The sequence below is a fragment of the Perognathus longimembris genome, chromosome 17, assembly GCF_023159225.1.
Source record: "Perognathus longimembris pacificus isolate PPM17 chromosome 17, ASM2315922v1, whole genome shotgun sequence".
Taxonomy (NCBI): domain Eukaryota; kingdom Metazoa; phylum Chordata; class Mammalia; order Rodentia; family Heteromyidae; genus Perognathus; species Perognathus longimembris.
In genome coordinates, this window is record NC_063177.1 from 5453654 (window position 1) to 5473355 (window position 19702).

General features: G+C 45.2%; 1 protein-coding gene across 1 annotated transcript in view; it reads right to left on the minus strand.

The window, feature by feature from the left end:
* Positions 1–337: 337 nt before the first annotated feature.
* The window catches only part of Cdrt4 (CMT1A duplicated region transcript 4), a 31079-nt gene continuing 11714 nt past the window's right edge, over positions 338–19702 (minus strand). Inside the window, exons 2-3 of the mRNA XM_048366170.1 lie at positions 2474–2548; positions 338–938 (exon numbers count right to left, since the gene is read on the minus strand). Coding sequence (XP_048222127.1) covers positions 481–938; positions 2474–2513 — 498 coding nt within the window. The 5' untranslated portion in view covers positions 2514–2548 and the 3' untranslated portion in view covers positions 338–480. The remainder of the gene's footprint in view (positions 939–2473; positions 2549–19702) is intronic.

Consider the following 19702-nt stretch of genomic DNA (forward strand, 5'->3'; position numbering starts at 1 on the left):
AGCAGCACATCATCCCCAAGGCCCTACTCAGAAAGTCTGGGCTTCGGCCCAGAAGCCTTTTTTTCAAGCATCCTATTTATTAAGTCCAAGACCTTCCCTTTGTGGCTCCAGCCTTAGGGGCTGTAACTACTTCCCTAGAGGCCATCTCCATTATTACCTGTGGGTTTGCTTTCTGCCCTTTTTACTTACCTACTACATAATTCTACTAAATTGTCTCGAGTTAAGTAACTTTACTGTCTGCTGCCTGAACTTGAACTCAGACTAACACTCATAGTCAAGCTCAAACACCTATGCAGAAACTAACACTTAAAACAGCCAGACCCTGGCAATCAGCAGCTCAAATTAGTATGGGATTTCTCTCAGATGACCTCCTGGAGATCAGGAGCAAGTTCAAGTTTAAAGACCATAGTTCAGTTTGTGGCAAATGGAACTGAATTCCTGTATGTTCTCGGGGGCTGGCTGTAGACGACTGACTGCTGCCTAAACCTTGTCGTGCTTCTCCTTGCTGGCCTGAAGTGAGTTGTATGGAAGCTTCCTTGTCAGAGGTTTCTGGGTGAAGATAATCTTGTTGTATTTGATGCTAGGGTTTTCTCTGGACTCTACTTGTAAGTTCACGGGTTCTGAGGCAATGGTGGAGCCCATGGCTGACAGAGGGAAGGCACCCCATATGGTCATCATGGTCTCTGACAGTGCGTCCCGCAGCGTCATCTCCACAGAAGGCTCGGACAACTTTTCCCTCTTCAGCGGCCCACTGCTAGAAGACTTGTTTGACTTTGCTAGCTGCCGGCTCTCCTCTAAAATCCGTGCGTATTCCATTTCTCTAATTTTGCTCTTCTCGATGAGTTTTTTAACAATCGGGGAAGTGTATGTGACATAAGCTGGCCAAGGATCATGTTTCTCAAGCAATTTCAGAGGGAGTCCAATATTTTCTGTGAGTCCTGTAAGCAAAGGAGATAAGGGCAACTTAGACACTCACCTATATGGTAATTCGCTTCTTCGAAGAATGAAAGGGGACTGAAACCCACATTTTGAAGTCTTTCCGATTATGTCCACCCCAATCTTGCATTTAGCTAGAATAAAATTCCGGCTCTGCACTGAGCTGCATCAGAACTCTACCCTACACTTGCTTATGAGCTGTAAATCATGAACAAATTAAACTGTTGTCTCATCTATAAAATTGTGTGTATGTGCGTGTGTGTGTGTTCATACTGGGGCTTGAACTCAGGGCCTCATGCCCTCGTTTGGCTTTTTTGCTCAAGATTGGCTCTCTACCAATTGAGCCACACCTCCACTTCTGTGTTTTTGCTGGTTAATACGAGTCCCATGGACTTTCCTTACTAGACTGGCTTTGAGCCATGGTCCTCAGATCTCAATTTCCTGAGTAGCTAGGATTATGGGCCCTAGAGTTTTCATGTGGAATCATTTGGTGATCCTCTATGTAAAGCCTTTCGAATACAGTGTATGGCTTGTAATAAACCATAAGCAGTCACTGTTAACCTTTCGGCTGCACTCTTATAAGGTAGTTAACAGCCTCCTTTAATGAGATGAGTTGGGGCAGACTTAGCTCACACAACTGATTAGTGATATGCTTGAACTCAGGCACTAGGTTGGGAGAGGGGGTGCACTTTGCTAGAAATTCTGCCTATCAGTCACCTGTTCTTTTGCAGATATCAAGTCATGGGTCATCTCATACTTCCTCTTATTCACTGGCAACCTTCTCTAGGTACTGGAGATGCCTGCAAAGCCAGTCCTGTAGCTCCAGGACAAGCTTATCTCCAGGCTGCCTCTAGGACCTTCAAGGCCTGGATCTTGTCTGGGGAGAGATCTGTCAGTAAAGAATGCACTGGTAAGAGCCTCCAACCTCCAGACACGAGTCATGTGTTCTGCTCAAGGAAGACACAATGTGTGGCATTGCCTGTTACTGAAAAAGGAGCATGGGAGCTCTCATGCACAGACTTACCTGTTCTTCCTGGTCTCCTCAATGCAAAGGCAGAATGCAAGGATCTTGTGGGTTAGGGCATTCACATGGCTGGCAGAGGCAAAACTAAAACTGGGCCAGGTGCTGAAGGCCCATGCCCATAATCCTAGATACTCAGGGGGCTGAGATCTGAGGGTTTCAGTTTGAAGTTAGTCCAGGCAAGAAAACATATGAGACTCTCCAATTATTAACCACCCTAAAACCAGAAGTGGAGGTGTAACTCACATGGTGGAGTGCCAGCCTTGAGCAAAACAGATAAAAGCATGAGGTCCTGAGTTCAAACCCCATTACACACACACACACACACACACACACACACACACACACACACACACACACACAGTCAGTAACCCTCTTGCATCTCCCAACCATGCTGTGTTCTCTACCAGGACAAGTGTGAGTTTCCACGGAGTCTTGCCTTCTCTCATCTCCCACCCTCCAATGTTGGCCAGCCCCAACCAACCAAGTTTCCAAAGTTAACACCCTCATGCTCACCTTCTTTCTTCAACTTTCTTGCATCTATTTTGTCACTCATTTTTATAGGTTTTCCCAGGTCCTAGATCCAAACGCCTATGGGAGAAAAATATATACACACAAACTTGTTAAACCAAGTCCTCTTCAAACTGATCTGTGAAGAAAGCTATGCACAGCCTCTTTGAGGATCTGGAGTCCTTGATCTCTGCAAGAGGTGAAGCTGATCCCACTCTCAGAGAAGGGGGCATGCTTTCCCGGGTGCTGGAAGAGGCTGTGGAGCCCTGAGGCCTGCAGACTGCGGCCTCGCTCAAGCCACTCAGGTTGCCATGACTACCTGGCAGGTTTCCTCAACTCCTAACTTGAACTCCTAACTGAATACCACCAGGCAGTGTGGAGGTTGGTCCACAGAGGAAGACTGAGGGGGGAGGGGGACTATCACCATTTTAAAGCCATGCCATTTTCTCTAAAGTGTCTGCATATAATCATGTTCCCACACTGGTACTGGGGACCAGATGGGCAGAGACAGCTACCAGGCATCAACTACAGGATCCACAGGTTCAAGCTCAAGTGGCAGAACCTCACTGCTCCCCATAGCAAGGCAGGTGGGAATGTGGTTGGAACTGTTGTCAGTGGTTTTCCAGCTTGCATGTGCACTACCCTGGAAAGCCTGCTGCTGCCTGGTTCCCCCAGGGGATAGAGACTTCACAGACGAAGCTAAACCAAAGGGGAAGCAAGGCAACTCCCGGAGGCCTTGGGGCAGCCTTCAACTCCCTGGACACAGGAAACAGGACCAGATGTTTTCAGTTCTTTTTCCATAGAACATTTATGCTGTCACATACCAAAATCCAATGCAAAAGGGCTATCGATTGGAACTGGAGGTGTGGGTCAAGTGGTAGAGCATTAGCCTTGAGTAATTAAAAAGTCAGATCTTGAGGCCCTAAATTCAAGCCCCTGTACTGGCACAAAAGTAAAAGGGGGCGGGGAGAGGGGGAAGGCACAGAGTGTCTCTAAGTTCCCAGACACCCATGCCTTAAATGTTAGCAAGTGCTAAATGTAAAAGCAGATGTGTGAGTTCTACCTGTAGGAACTCAGATTCAGTAGGTTTCTTTTTTCATACTGGTACTAAGGTTTAAACTCAAGGCTTGTGTCTTGAACTCAGGGTTTGGGTGCTGTCCCTTAGCTTTTTCAAGGCTTGGTGCTCTACCACTTGAGCCACAGCTCTACTTGCAGCTTTTTGCGGATGATTGGAGATAAGCATCTCATTGACTTTTCTTCCCAAGCTGGCTTCAAATCTCCATGCTCAGACCTCAGCCCCCTGAGTAACTAGGATTACAGGCTTGAGTCACTAGCACCAGTCTCTTCTAACCCAGAAACAGTTTCATAGGATACGTGTGTGTATGTGTGTGTGCGTGCATGTGCGTGTGCCACTCCTGGGTCCTGAACTCTTGTGCTCAAGGGACAGCACCCAGGCCCTGAGTTCACTCTATGACTTGAGCAACAGCTCCACTTGTGGCTGTTGGGTATTAATTAGAGATAAGAATCTCATGGACTTTCCTGCATGGGCTAGCTTTAAACCCTGATCCTCAGGTCGACTGAGTAACTAGGATTACACACGTGCGCCACCAGCTCTGGGCTCATGGGACACTTTCAAAATGGAATTTGAGATACCCTATTTCTCTTTTTAAGATCTACTTCTGCCTGGGCACTAGTGGCTCACACTAGTGGCTCCTGGCTACTCAGGAGCTGAAACGTGGGAGGATCATAACTCAAGGCCAGCCGAGTCAGTAAAGTTTCTATCTCTGATTAACTAGCAAAAATGTTAAACTAGAGATGTGACCATGAGCAATGAAGCTGAGCAAGAGCCTGAGACTCTGAGTTCCAGCCTCTATAGCAGAAAGGCCATTTAAGTGGTCACCCCACCCCCACGCCTGCCCGCCTCCAGTGAAAGACAACTCATCTTCCAGATTTGCAGAGCTCTTGGATATACGCTTCCCCCAGGTATAAAATAAGACTAAGTCAAGCATGCCAGGTGGGGGGAGATTTGGGATCACTTCTTTCATCCTTGCTTCTGTTTCTTGTTGTTGAACTGAAGAATCAGAGAACCCCAATTCTTAATAAATATGCTCCAACACCACTGTGTCTAAGGGCAGCCCATATCACACCTCACGGCACTCCGTGTGACTGGTGGGCCATGATATACAATGGGAGACTGATCATGCCTGCAGCAGCAGGGTCTATGAAACTAGACAAGTCTATAGCATGGACAGTTTGAGATTGACTCAAAATGCACGAGGTACCCTGGATTTTTTTGTAAATAGCAATAGACACCAGGCCCATTGGCTCACATCTGTAATCTTAGCAACTCAGGAGGCTGGGATCTAAGGATCACCATTCAAAACCAGCCCAGATAGAAAAAAAGTGACTCATTTTCTCCAATTAACCAGCAAAAATTGAGACAAGAGGCATGGCTCAAGTGACAGAGCACCAACAGTGAGAAAGCAAGGTGAGCAAGAGCTCAGAGCCCTGATTTTAAGTATACACACACACACACACACACACACACACACACACACGTGCTTTAAAGATTCCTAGGTGATTCTGATGTGCAGCAAAGCTTGTAACCTTATATTCTGAAAACTAAATTTTAGAAAATGGCTAAAATGTTATACTACTATTAGCCAGGTTCTGGCATGTCATATTTGTAATCTTACCTACTCAGGAGGCTAAAATCTAAGGATAGAGGTTCAAAAAAGCCAGCCAGGGAAGAAAAAAATCTGTGAGATTCTTATCTCCAATTAACCAGCAAGTACCCAGAAGTGGATGTGTGGCTCAAGATGTAGAGCCTCAGCCTTGAGAGCAAAAGCTAAGAGAGAGTACAGAGCTCTAAGTTCAAGCCATAGTAGCACCTCTCCAAAAAAGATGTTGTCTACTTAGAGATCAGTGACAAAAAGACCTTTTCAATCCTTTTGCCATTCTAAAACACTGGCCTTCATTCAAGAATTACTTATTCTGTATATCCATTCCTGAATCTCCATGGCCTTTAAACATCTAAAAGGGCCAAGTAGCTCTTCCTCAGTCACTACCTGCCAGCACAGAACCAACCAGACCAGAGGAGGCAGAGAACCAATGGCTTATAGCCTGAGGCTAAAGAAAGTGGCTGCCAATGAGATTCTCATGCAAAACTAATGATCTCACTCTGTCTGTGGCCACACTGCAGCCTTATCTCAGGAAACCATCTGACAGAGGGATTTTGTGGGTTCTAGTCAGGGCTGATGGATTAGGGTATTGGCACAAGTCAACCCCACTCAGACATTCTGCCCTAACCCTGTGGAAATAGTGCTGTTTCTTTGCATATTATGGTAAATACTATATTTTTATGGGGAGGTTTGAACTCTGGGCTTTGGGTTTACAAAGCCTACTTGCTCAACCTGTGCCCAGCCTTGTTTTTTTTGCTGGTTATTTTGGATATGAAGTCTAGTGAACTTTTTCCTCAAGTCAGTCTTGAATCTCCGTCCTTTAGATCTCAGCATGAGCCATGGTCACCTGGCTGGTAGATGTTACCTTAATTCAGGGTTTCCTATACTGTGTACCATATCATGTAAGATTTTCATATGTTGCTTAAAAGAAAACAGGTCAGAGATGATGCTACTCAGCTACTCAGAAGACAGAGACAGAAGAATCAAGATCCAAAGCAGGCTTGGGAAAATAATAATAATAATAATAATAAAATCATATGACATTATCTGAACAACAGCAACAACAAAACAACCTGAAAGGAAAAGAGCAGGGAGTGTGGGGAAGTGATAGTGCATTCACCTAGCAAACTTGAAGCCCTGAGTTCAAAGTCCCAATACCACAAATAAAAATAGAAATAAACGCCCACAACAAGAGCCTCCAAATATAACCAAATTGATTGTTTATCCCTACAGTCATCGTGCACAGGATCTAACTTGTGCAAGATTTCAAGCCTTCAGTCAAGTTTGAAGTCATCTTTGAAAAGATGTCAACAGGTGTTTGAAAAGACTGAATGACTGCAGTATCTTCTAATCTCCTTTACTCGTGGATCATTCATTCATTCATTTGTTGGGCAATGCATCTCATGAGACTAGAAACCAATTGATCACTGGATGGATTCTGAAATAATGTCCTCCAGCCCTTGTGGTGGAACTACAAGCTTCAGGAATATTCTATACTAATATGATAGAAGGATGAAGTTTCTAAATGCATAGCTATGATTCCTTTAACTCATTCCTCTGTGTTCAACTTGAGTCCCACAAAACCTTCCAGACCCATCAGTCAGACTCTTCCCTGTACTACGTCTAAGTGTCTTGTCTGTCCTAGAAGCAATCACTTTTCTTCCCAGGAGCCTGATGCAAAGGCTCATCTCATCTTCAGTATTTTCTCTTCTTCAGCCTTCTATTTCCTCCCCTGCCTTCTAGCCACTCCTTGTTTATTTTGGTCAGAAGAGGAAGCTGCCTTTAGGGCTAGAAGTGTCTCAGAAAGCTTGTCTCTGATATCCAGAGATACTAATCTAGGCCTCAATCAACTTAATGCAGTGTGTACTTTATGGGCCTTGAGATCCCAGAGATCCCAGCTAGAGATCCCAGAGAGCCTGCCACACCCCTGTGCCGAATAAGCTCCCTCCATTTCCGGTCTGGGATACACTAATCACACACTCACCCAGCTCCTCACCTTATCATCACTCTACTTCACTAGTCCCTGGGTCGGCAACACCCAATGGAAACTTTTGCTGCTGCTGGGTTCCAGACTGACCGCACCTGAGGTGATGGCTGGGCGTGTCTTTCAAGCCCCTGGTGCTGAGGAGTATTGGGAATTGTAGAACTATTAAGCAAAGGAAATGAGGGTTGGAGACACAAGACGGTCTTTCAGGAAAGAAGAGGAAATCCCTGCCTATATCTCACTTCTCTTCACTGTTGCCTCTCCCCACACCAACACATTCACAGGAAGAGAAGAGGCAGCCTAGCGAGCTGGGAGCTCATACCTGCTATGCTAGCTACTCAGAAGGTTGAGATGTGAGAATTGCAGCTTAAAACCAGTGCCAGGCAGGAAAGTCTGTGGACACTCGGCTCCAAAAATCTGAAAGTGGATGTGTGGCTCAAGTGATAGAGCACCAGCCTTGATCAAAAAGCCAAGTGTGAAGCCCTGAGTTCAAGCCCCAATACTGATGCACACACATGCACGCGTGCAAACACACACACATACACACACATCTGTGTGTATGTTTATTCAAGGAATATTCAATCATAAATATTTAATCCCTATGTTAAGGTCTAAATAAAACAAAGACTTCTATGGCACAGGTATAGCCATATTGCCTATAGACTTTCAAATCTAAAATTTTAATCTCTAGAGCAAGACAAGCATAGCTAAAGGAGAGCTCTTCAGCCATTTCTTCCCAAGTACCATTCAGAGCAGACTTGCATATCAATTGGGTAGCCAAATGGGAAAGCTAGAAAGAAGCAAGCTCATAATCAGGAGGCTGAGATCTGAGGATCACAGTTCCAAGCCAGCCAAGGCAGAAAGTTCCTGGTGAGACTCTTAGCTACAATTAACCACCAGAAAACCAGAAGTGGAGCTGTGGCTCAAAGTTGTACAGTGCTACCCTTGAGCAAAAGAGCTCAGGTTTAGTGCCAGGCAGTGAGTTCAAGCCCCCACAACCAATAAAAGAAAGAGGAGAGGGCTGGAAATATGGCCTAGTGGCAAGAGCGCTGGCCTCGTATACATGAAGCTGTGGGTTCGACTCCCCAGCACCACATATATAGAAAATGGCCAGAAGTGGCACTGTGGCTCAAGTGGCAGAGTGCTATCCTTGAGCAAAAAGAAGCCAGGGACAGTGCTCAGGCCCTGAGTCCAAGGCCCAGCTGGGACTGGCAAAAAAAAAAAAAAAAAGAGGGGGAGGGAGGGAGGGAAGGAAAGAGGGGAGGGAGGGAGGGAGGAAGGAAGAAAAGGAAGAAGGAAGGAAGGAAGGAAGGAAGGAAGGAAGGAAGGAAGGAAGGAAGGAAGGAAGGAAGGAAGGAAGGAAGGAGGAAGGAAGGAAGGAAGGAAGGAAGGAGGAAGGAAGGAAGGAAGGAAGGAAGGAAGGAAGGAAGGAAGGAAGGAAGGAAGGAAGGAAGGAAGGAGAAACAGCTCTACAACCTTATATTCAGGAAGCCAAAGATTGAAGCAATTTGTGCTTAGGGCTCTTCTCTCTGTCTGACAGCTGGGTCACAAGCAATGGGACTGTGGAAATGTGTGGCCACACTATGTCTAATCAATCAGAAAAAGGAAGTCCTGCTGACCTAGAAAACTGAGGACCTTGTAAACCCACAGGACACATAGGGGGAACAGCCAGTCATTTCTCAGGACTAGCCTCTGTCAATGGTCCAAGCCACCTTCTTCTCAAATGTTCAAAGCACTAGGAATCCAAGCCAATATTGGCTTTGAAGAGACTGACTTGCATTTGAGATTTTTTTGTAGAAGCAAAAAAATAAAATAGTCACCTTCTATAGGAATTAATTATTCCATCAGCCTAAGATACAATGTAACCCTGCTAACACATAGTTGTCCCAGTTCCTGACAATATATGAGAAAATACCTATGCCATACCTTGCACCTTGTACAACTACAATTAAATCAAGCTCTCAGTTGCCTGGGGTGATTTTTCCACAGTCCAACCATCATTAAAATGAATTACCAGGCTGGGAATATGGCCTAGTCATAGAGTGCTTGCCTTGTAAACATGAAGCCCTGGGTTTGATTCTTCAGTACCATATATATAGAAAAAGCCAGAAGTGGCACTGTGGCTCAAGTGGTAGAGTGCTAGCCTTGAGTAAAAAGAAGCCAGGCGCAGTGCTTAGGCCCTGAGTTCAAGCCCCAGGACTGGCAATAAATAAATAAATAAAATGAGTTACCTACCAAGCTAAAAAAAGAAGAAAATCAAAGAGTTTAATAACTGTGTTTGTTCCTGTGTTTGTTCATGCTTCCTTCATATCCAGCAATAAATGGCATACTAGGATCATTCACAAAATGGGAATGAAACAAAAGGAAGATGCAGAATTGGGGGTGAAGGAAAAAAAGGAGAGCTTGAAGATGGATACTAAGCACCATCAAAATTAAAAGATGGGCGTGATGGGGACTACCTATCCCACAAGCACAGGACCATCTGCTTCCCACACATGGTCAGCCCCATCCGACTATTAGAAATGGTGAGTCAACACACCACCATGCTGAGCAAAACAATTCAGGCCATGTGTCACATTAACAATAGCCAACATGGTAAACATAAACATGCTGCTTATGTCCTCGCCATCCAAATATGTATCAACATTTTGCTGTAGGCATCTGTATGTGTTCTCACAATGGCAATTACAGACCAGCTTCATAGAAACCCTAAAATACATATTTTTTAAAAAATCATATAATCCTAATAATTATCACACAACTATTAGTCTCACCATGTGTTTACACGATCCCTAAAGTGTATAGATCCTTTTGAATTGATCATTTTTGCTCTATCGTTGTATGTTTTCACGTCATTAATCACTTCAGAGACTACAGTTCTTCTTCCACTTGGAGATTGTAAGGTGTTTCCAAGGTCAGCCACTCTGAGCAGTGTGTGTCTTTCAACATGGAGAACACACTGATGAACTCCTGGTTTTATTATCCTCTTTCAAAGTGTTCAGAAAATGTTGGCTGCCAAAAGTTTCCAGTCTTCCACAGATCTCGGCACTGCCAAAGCCACTTTGTCTCAACACTATGAGGTGAGTTCCGTCTTCCTTCAGCCTTATCTTCATGAGCAAAAGAAGCACTATGGTCTCTACAGTTCTGGGCTACCAGCTCCAAAATGGCCTAATTATTCCAGTGCAACCCACTAATGATAAGGACAGAAATGACAACAGATTTATGGCTCAACACTAAAGCAAGGTAGAAGGACTTTGTAGCAAAAGTACTCTGGTTTCCATCCCATCATCAAAGGGTCAGGGAAGGAGTTAAAAAGCATCAGAATTACTGGGTACTGGTGGCTCGTACCTACAATCCCAGGTACTCAGGAGGCTGAGATGTGAGGACAGGAAAGTCCATGAGACTCTTCCTCATTAGATAAATGGAAGACACTGCCATTGCCTTAGGTATCCAAGGATACTGGGAATGCAGTCATCACAGAGCTACCCACTTACACAGGAAACTTGAAAATCTTGAACTCACTGACTTGACTAAAAGTTTAACTTTAAGACATGGGACATGATCCTAGAAATAGGGCAAACCTTAGGTGAGTTCAAACCTTAGGTGGCTTCTTACTGAGTTTTTACCTCCCCCACATTTTTTATTCACTTCAGTTAGGGGTTTCCCCATGTATGCATACACTGTACCTTGATCAGACTCATACTCCATCATTCCCCTTCCTTTTCACTCACCCTTTCCAAAAAAATTACAACAAGCTTTATTGTTCTATTATCCAACATGTACATAAAGGTTTTGACCTCCTCCATTCTCCTTCCTCTGGCTCTGTTTACCCTCTCCTCCTTCCACTAGTGTCCCCAAGGCAAGACCTGTTTTACATCCCTGTCATTGGTTTATGTATGCTATTTGTTCAAAGGGATTTCATCATAGTATTTCACACATGCATATATGGTATTTCAACCAGATTGATCTCCTGAGTGCTCTCACTTTCCACATCCCCTGTTATTCAACAGCTTTCAGTGAATTTAGTTTTTCAATCACTATTCACAGATGCAGTTTATTTCAATATTGCTTACCTTCAACTTTCTCTTTTACTCCACCACCATCACCCTTCTAATTCCCTTAAACAGCCTCAAAATTACAAGCAGATTATGAGCCTGCGCCTGCTTACATACATGGTAAATAACTTGCCTTTGCGCTCTGTCTCTCTCTCTCTCATTCTCAGATTTTTATTTTTCCCACATGTGTAAAACGTGACTGGAACACTTCCCTTATGGGGAACGCTTCTGAAAACACTCTGAGACACCACAGGGGAAGTGGAGGGCACACCACAGGAGACAGCACCAATTCAAAGACTTTCAGACACAACAGTCCAAGATTTGGGCTCTGCTGAGAGGTTAAATTGAAACCCTGTCTAACAGGCAAAAATCCATGTGAACTAAACATGCTAAATTGCAGCTGAAGCCTTCTCCACTTTTCCTCCACACTTTCATTTCCATTCTCCACTGGACCAGTATACAGCTCACTCCCCTCCTCCTGTGAACCATGGCCAAATCTTGGCAACATCAAAAAATAAGTCACTTGGGTGCCCTGTGTTGTCAGGAATTGTAGCCCTTTTCCCCATTCCTGTGTTTTCTTCTCTCATAATGATTGTAAATTTCTACATATGGCCTGAGCCCTCTGCTCTTTTTGAATCTCCTTCCAAGACCATGGCCTCAGGTTGGCCCTGAACAGGACTGACCATGGTCAAAACCTATGGCCACACTTGCTTACCTTGTTCTGTTTGCTTCCTCATCCCTCCCAGCAGAAAGGTCTTGCAAATCCCTGGTGCTGCTTATTTTACCAGAGGTCCAGGAAGCAGGATGTAAAGTGGAATAAATAAAAATGGGATGTAACAAAGGTGGTTAGTTCTAGAGAGAATACAGAGTGGAATATATAAACCCTGACCCTACAATCAAAGGCAAGAATTTAACAGTTCCAAGCCAGCCCAGGCAACAAGTTAGTGAGACTCCTATCTCAACTAATACATGAGGTATGATGGTGTATGTCTAACATCCCAGCTGTGTCATAGATGTAATAAAATCACTGCAATTCAGGTGGGACCTCAGCAAAACTATGAGACCTAATTAAAAAACAAAAAACAAAACTAAAGTCAAAAAACTGGAAGCTTGACTCAAGTTCTGTCAAAGCTTTGAGTTTCAAAAAAATTGCCCCCAAAATAAACAAATAAATACAGTGCAAACAGCAAGGCTCCACTCCTTGGAGGTCACAAAATAGGTCACTCAAAATTAAGACGATATCTGTTATTATTAGATTCAAGTGAATCATTCTAGGCACAAATATACACAAAGAGTATACAATGGAACATAACTGCTAGCCACAGAGAAAGTATGTGTGGTAATGTGCCAGGAAATTATGAAGTTCTAACAAAAGGAGTTTTTGTTGAGTCAGAAATCCAACTCACTCAACAACAAAGGTTCTAATGTGTCTCTCCTCAACATGGTAGAGGGAGGCATTGAATATTTTTAGCATAGGGGAACAGGCCCTTCACGGGGAATGACATGTAGAAGGCCTCTCACCAGCAGAGGCCAGTCAGAGGGCCACAGGGGAAATGAGCCTCCTCTTACTCTCCCAGGGAGCAACTGAGAGGAGAGTTCCCCAAGGTCCTCAATGCAATAAGACTGCTTTGAATGAAATACAAGTCAGAGTTTTAAGCATAAGTTCAGGATAGTCTAGGAACTTAGTTGTGGAAATCTTACAAGTCTAAAAGTTCTCCCCTATAAAACAAGAGACAATGACAGGCACTCATGCTCCTTTGAGTGTCATCAAGATTTAATGAGATGATTTATAACACGCATCGAACCCAGGGTAGAGCCAATGGTAAGAGCCTTTTACCAGGGGCTGCTATTACTGCTATATGCATAATGGCCACATCCCCCACAGAGCCAAAACAATATGGTCAACAGTTCAAGCCTGGAAAAATTAATGACAAAATTCATCTTGCCCAAAATGAACCACTAAGCAGAAAATTGAGGAAGGGATATGGAGCAGGAGATCAAAAGACACAGTTGTTCCCCATACCATCCATCTCACCCCACCCACACCATATTTCAGGTCCCTAGAGTCCTGTTTTTGCCATCTGCTCACCAATAGAATCCTCTGCAGAGCTGCTCCTGAGCCAGGCAGCTTTGGGGCATCTGTGGCCCCTTGGTGTCACATATTGCACAGATGCACATGGACATGCACAGCCATTAGCAGGATGTTCACATAGTCCTTGGCATGAAAAGTCTATGAATATGTGCACATGCGTGCACATGATACAATTTACACACTTGCACCTGTGCAACTGTTCAAAGTCACCAACTGTGCCTGCTGTGTACCTGATCTCCTCCCCACACCTACTCCAGTTTTGATATCCCTAATCTCAGCCACATTCTTTCTCTCCTCTCAGGTCCTTTCAGCTCTGGTCTATAATGGTTTAACAAAATAAAACAGGGCCAAGAACTCTCCCAGGATTCCTAGTGGAATAAACTGGGACTTAAGATATGCAAACAATGTTACAAGGGACTCGGGGTGGAGCAGAGAATTTGGAGTTAGGAAAGATAGTTTGAACATTCTGCTTTACTTCTCTGTGTCCTATCTTGGAGCAATTCTCACATGATCTTGATTGTCGACTCACGTCCAAGTCGGGCAACGTCTGCCTCATGAGCGGTGAAGGCTGACCCAATTAATGTGGGAGAAAATATTTTGTGACCCATAAGGAGCCTCAAAATGGTTGCCTTTCGTGGTAAAGACAAGAACCCTGAACTATCAGAATAAATTTTGCTCTGTTGTTGATGACCCCATCTTGTTTTGGTTACAAGAAAGTTAAATAACATCACTGCCAAGGGTGAGGATGAGATGACCACCGGAGACTATAGAAATGTTATATTATTCAGAGAGTGGCCCAGACCAAAGACTGGGGGTAGCTGGTATAAGCACGGGGATCAAGTTTGTACCTTGGTGAAGGTGGGATGGGACAGAGTGTAAATAGTCTAGAAAGTATTTACCCCTTGGGAAAGCTATGCTAAGGAGGGATTCTACCTCCCAGGAAGAGTAGTGGAAAGCCTGGAATTCATTTCCCACTGCCTCTCAGGTCTCAGGGCTTATTAGAAGCATGGGTAGCAAGGCCCACAGGCCAAACATACATTCAGCAGCAGTTGGGGGCTAAGGCCTGTGACAGGTAGTCTGCAACCAGCTCCCACTGATCTCACCTCCTGCTCATCACATCCTTGTGAAATTCCCTTCCCTGCATCTAGGAATTTCACTTCTAAGAAACAGAATGCAGTCAACATGAAAGGAAGTGGCTTTGGAGATACTAGGTTATAAAACTTCAACTTTCTCTTACTTAGGCACAGCAGCATAAGTAAGCCGAGCTATTTGGGGGGGTGGATTTGAGACTTCATCTCAACCAGTGTTTTCAGTGCTATGGCAGGCAGCTGCTATCCCATCTCACAATGGGATACACAATGGCCAGGCACAGTGGTATGTACTGCCATCCCCAGCAACATGGGGCAGCTAGAGTAGGAAGACTGCAGCATAGCCCTGTCCAACCATAAAGCAAAACTCTACCTCAAAAATAACCAATGAGAAAAGAGGCTTGGACATATGGCTCAGGGTAAGCACTTCCCTAGCAAGTGCAAAGACCTGACTGAGTTCAATCCCCACCACTCAAAAAAGACTTTGTCTCCCATCTTGGGTGCTATCTGATGTATGTTCTTTGTAGTTCATTCTGAGGGACAAGAGCTGCTATTATGAACATCATGTGACAAGGAAATGAGGGGAGTTCTCAATCAACAGTCAGCAAGAAACTGAGGCCATGGATTCAGGAGCCTATAAAGACCTGAAGTGACCAAGTGAAGGAACTCGGGAATTAAGTCTCCTCCCATTGAACCTTCAGATGAGGCCACAGCCCCAGCCCAAACTGGCTGGAACCTCCAGGAGAGTTTCTGAGACAGATACAGCTGGTGAGGCACACCTAGATCTCTGAACCATAAAACTTATGAAATAAAAGCATTTGTTTAAGCAACTAAATTTTGTACTCATTCATTACAAAGCAAGAGAAGACCAGTGCAGCACCCTTACATCAGATGGTCCAAGGAACCTGAAGCTGAGGCAGAGCTTCCACCTTTGGCAGCATTAGGAGAAAGCTCACTGGGTAACTTATCTTTTCTCCAGTCCACTTCCATTTCCAGAGGAGATTACGCTTGTTCTGCTAGAAGTAAAAGTGGGTAAGTAAGGGACTTAGGCCTCTTACCTACTATGGAAATGAAGGTGCCCTTCTAGCAAAGCCATTTGGACAAGGCTCTGTAGACACGGTGGACATTCCAATGTGGCCGGCGGGGTTATAGATGTGAGAAAGGGGTTGCAGTGTGAGGAACAGGCTCGGGAATGGCCTTCGAGTGCTTGCCTCACACTTTGCTTGATAGGTATAGAATGCTATGAGTTTGTGATTTTTCTTCTGAAGAACAATAAAATGTTCTTGTATGGAAGTGACTGTCAAAGTACTGAGATCAAATACCCATGTAAACTGGTGGCTCATACCTCTAATCTAGCTTCTCAGAAGGCTGAGATGTGAGAATTGCCATTCAATGCCAGCCTAAGCAGACAAACCTAAGAGACTCTGATCCTCAATTAGACAGCAAAAAGCCAGAAGTGGAGGTGTGGCTCAAGTGGCAGAGCACCAGACTTGACTGAACAAGCTAAATAAGAGCCCAAGTTTATGAGTTCCAGTCCCAGTACTAGCTATAAAAAAGAAAAGCTTAAAAAAAGGCTATCATAGGACTATTTATCCAACATCACTGCATGAACCTTGAAGTCTGCCTAGACCTTCAAGTCAGAAAGGTTGCTAACAATCACCCTTTTCCCTTTCCACATGCATGTACACACACACACACACACACACACACACACACACACACAACATGACTATTAAAGAGGCTCAAGGGTTTAAGAACACTAGCGCACAGTGAGCTTACGGTCTCCACCTGCCTCTGGGCCCTGCTCGACTGTGGGAGGTCAGCCTGGAGCCTGGGGTCTCATCGGAGTTCTCACAGGGTCCCTGAGAATTTTCCCTGACTCACTCATCACTCTAGAACTCAAGCATGAAGAAGATATTTGTTGGGTATGGTGGACCTAGAACATCATCTTTTATCTTTGAAGTAATCTTTTCAATTGTCTGAAGTGTACTGTGTCTTTAACATGACTGATTGATCAACATTTTATTAATTTACTAATTGATTAGCTAATTATCTAGCTAATCAATTCATTAATTGGCTAATTATTGACTGATTAATCTATATTTATTTATTTGGGTGGTACTGAGGTTTTAACTCAGACTCTTGAGCTTGCTGGGTAGGCATCCTACCTCCTAATCCATGCCCCCAGCTCTTGGTCAGTACTTAATTTTAAAAAGTCCCCTCTGTCCCCAGTAGTGCTAAGGTGACCCCCAGCCATCTCCTTCAGAGGTGGCAGTAATTACAGGTCACCTCTGCCTGGTTCCTAACTTCGAGGAAAGCGATTTCAGGAGCCAGGCTAGTCCCCTTGTTACCTTGGCCCTCCACACCTGTTTCCTGGGTGTGCAGGGCAGGGTCTCCCAGTACTGGCGGTCTGCGTGTCCCAAAGCCCTCTGGGCCTACCCGGCCCCAGGAACTGGAATGTACTAAGATTTCCCAACATCCCACCAAATGAATTCCTTATGAGCCCAACTCCCGAGTTTATACAACATCAACAAAATACTGCCAGCCCTGACCTTCAAATACTCAGCTTCCCCTCATTCCTGCAAGCCTTCCAAAAGGAGCAAAGCTAACTTTTGCCCTCTAGGGTGGGAAATGTGAAAACCCAAACCTTGGTGAGTCTAGACCACAACCAACCCCTCCCGGGCTGGAAGCCCCTGCCTAGCAGCCCTGACCCAGATTGCCAGCCACACATCGAAAGCTGCAGGAAGGGAGGGCCCAGGCCAACGCTCTGGGCTCCCTTGGCGGCCGCCCTAAACTTATTTCTACCCATTGAAGCTGAAGCCTCAGAGCCAGAAATCTGGAAGAATTTAACACCCAGTCAATGCAGACACAGGAAAACAGTGTTCACAGTAAATACTGGAATCCCTCCTCCTCCCCCCAAGCAGGAATGTGCAGCCAGCAGGGGCTGAGCTCCACAGCGTCTCAGAAAAGCCCCTGCTAAGCCCCACTCTGCTTTGGGGCTGCAGACAGGGAGGAGAGGGCGTGCCCCAGGCTCTTGGCTCACACAGGGACCAGACTAAGGGCTCAGCTCAAGGGGCTCACCCTGCACCCCACCCCCATCCTCTGGAAACTGTCTGCAGCCTCTGAAGCACTGCTGCTTCCCCAGGATCTGACCTTCAGACAGGCAGGCAAAGGAAGCAGAGGGCCCTCCTGCCTGGAGAGGGGCTCAGGATGCGCTGGGACTTTCCATTTCCTTTGCCTCCCCGAGGCTATGAAAGAGTCGCTTTTCCTTGGGAAGAAAGAAGGCTCTGTGTTGTGGGAGGCGAGGCGAGGCAGAGGCAGGCGCAGTGAGGGAGCTGGGTCCCCAGCCAGAAGATGTGTGCGCTCTGCTCCACAAGATGTGGCCACCGACATTCATTTCCCTCTGACCGAACATGAACGAATTCCATCTCCCCAAAGCCATGTGCCAAGGGCCCACCCCACTTCCTCTAACTCTGGAAAGAGGAGAAAAGGACTGGCCTTATCCAGGGAAAATAGATCCCAGCAAGTCGTGTCACACGAAATCATCTGTGTCTCTATGGGTCTCTCTACCAAAAGCAATGCCCACATTCTCACAAAGTTGCCAGTCTGATGCTCACACCTGAGATCCAGAGGATTGTGGTTCAAAAAGCCAAACTAGGCAGAGAAGTCTGAGATATTCCATCTGCAATTAACCAGCATAAAACCAAACTTAGAGGCATTAAGGAAGAAGCTGAGCAATAGCTTGAGGTCCTGAGTTCAAAAGAAAATTTAAAAAGGAGGGGAGGGAGGGAGGGAGGGAGGAAGGAAGGAAGGAAGGAAGGAAGGAAGGAAGGAAGGAAGGAAGGAAGGAAGGAAGGAAGGAAGGAAGGAAATAAGATGGACACCTGAACCAAATGGTTTGAAGGACTCTCACATAGTCCCAGTGCAGAAGAAAACCCCTGTAAAGTTAGGACTGGTTCAAGAAGAAAGCAAAATGTCCATAGATGGCTCCTGACCTGCTATGGTTTAAATGTCCTCATCAAAACTTGTGAAGTCAGGCACCAATGGATCACACCTGTGATCCTAGCTACTCAGGAGTCTGAGATCCAAGGATCGCCAGTTTCCAGGAAGGAAAGTCCATGAGAGTCTTATCAACAATTAACCACTACAAAGCCTGAAGTACAGCTGTGGCTCAAGTGGTAGAGCACTAGCCTTGAGCAAAATAAAGTTCAGGGACAACACCCAGGCGCTGAGTTCAAGCTCTAGAACAGCTACCAAAAAAAAAAAAAATCTCATATTAAAATTTGATCCCCACAGTTAGGTCATGTGGTTAGCTCGGTTCTCATAAATAGATTCATGTATCTGTGAATTAATAGGGTGATGAGCTATCTTGCAAGTGAGTCTGTTACAAACACCAGCTTGGTGGGGAACCCTCTCTGGATACCAGTGCTATGGTCTTGAACTCCACTTCTAGTCTTTATAAATGAATGGCCTCAGCCATTTTGTTATAGCAGCTGAAAACAAACGAACACGGCCACTTTGCCTTCAAAAGCTCTGTGTAGAGTCCAGCTCGGTGGAAGAGCTGCCTAGAACTTCAGAGGCCGCAAAATAGCAAATCAGAGGTCTCTGAGGTAATGAAAGGGACCAAGAGCACAGCTCGAGTAGTAGAATGCTTGTTTAGCATGTGCAAGGCCCTGAGTTCAAACTTCAGAACTAAAAGAAAGTTTTAAAATTACTAAATAAATAAGCTAGGTATGGTGGCACATCCCAGCAGGTAGCAATGGGGTCAGGTAGAGGATGGAGAATTTGAAGTCTGCAAGGTTACAAGAAGAGATGAGTGTCTCAAAATTTATTTTTTTAAGTGACCAAGGAAGCAAATAACCATATAATCAGCATGGCTGTCCATCTCTTACTGACCCTCAGTTACTGCACTCACCCCATTCCTGAGTCCTGAGGGAGCAAGCCATCAAAGGGATATTTAGTCCCTGTCGCTTATACATGTATTATAAATGGCATTATAAATGGTATGAGTGCCTCTTCCCCAGTCAGAGGACACGGGGAAACCCCATCCCTGCTCTGGTGAGTGAACCATCTAGAATGGAGGTTGTTGAGGGGGGGTCCTGGGGTCCCCTGTAGAAGTGGGAAGGGGAGGTTTGTTGGAAATGCAATCATAATTTATGGTCCCAACCTGGCCACTAAAGCAGAAATTCCAGGGTTGGAGCCCAGCACAGGTACTTCACAGGCTGCCTGGGGATTGCATTGCCCACCAAAGCTTGAGACAGGGACTGGGTCTGCCACGGCCTTGCGCTTGGTAACAGAGGAAAACCACATGCAATGGTGTGCTCTGAGGAGGTCA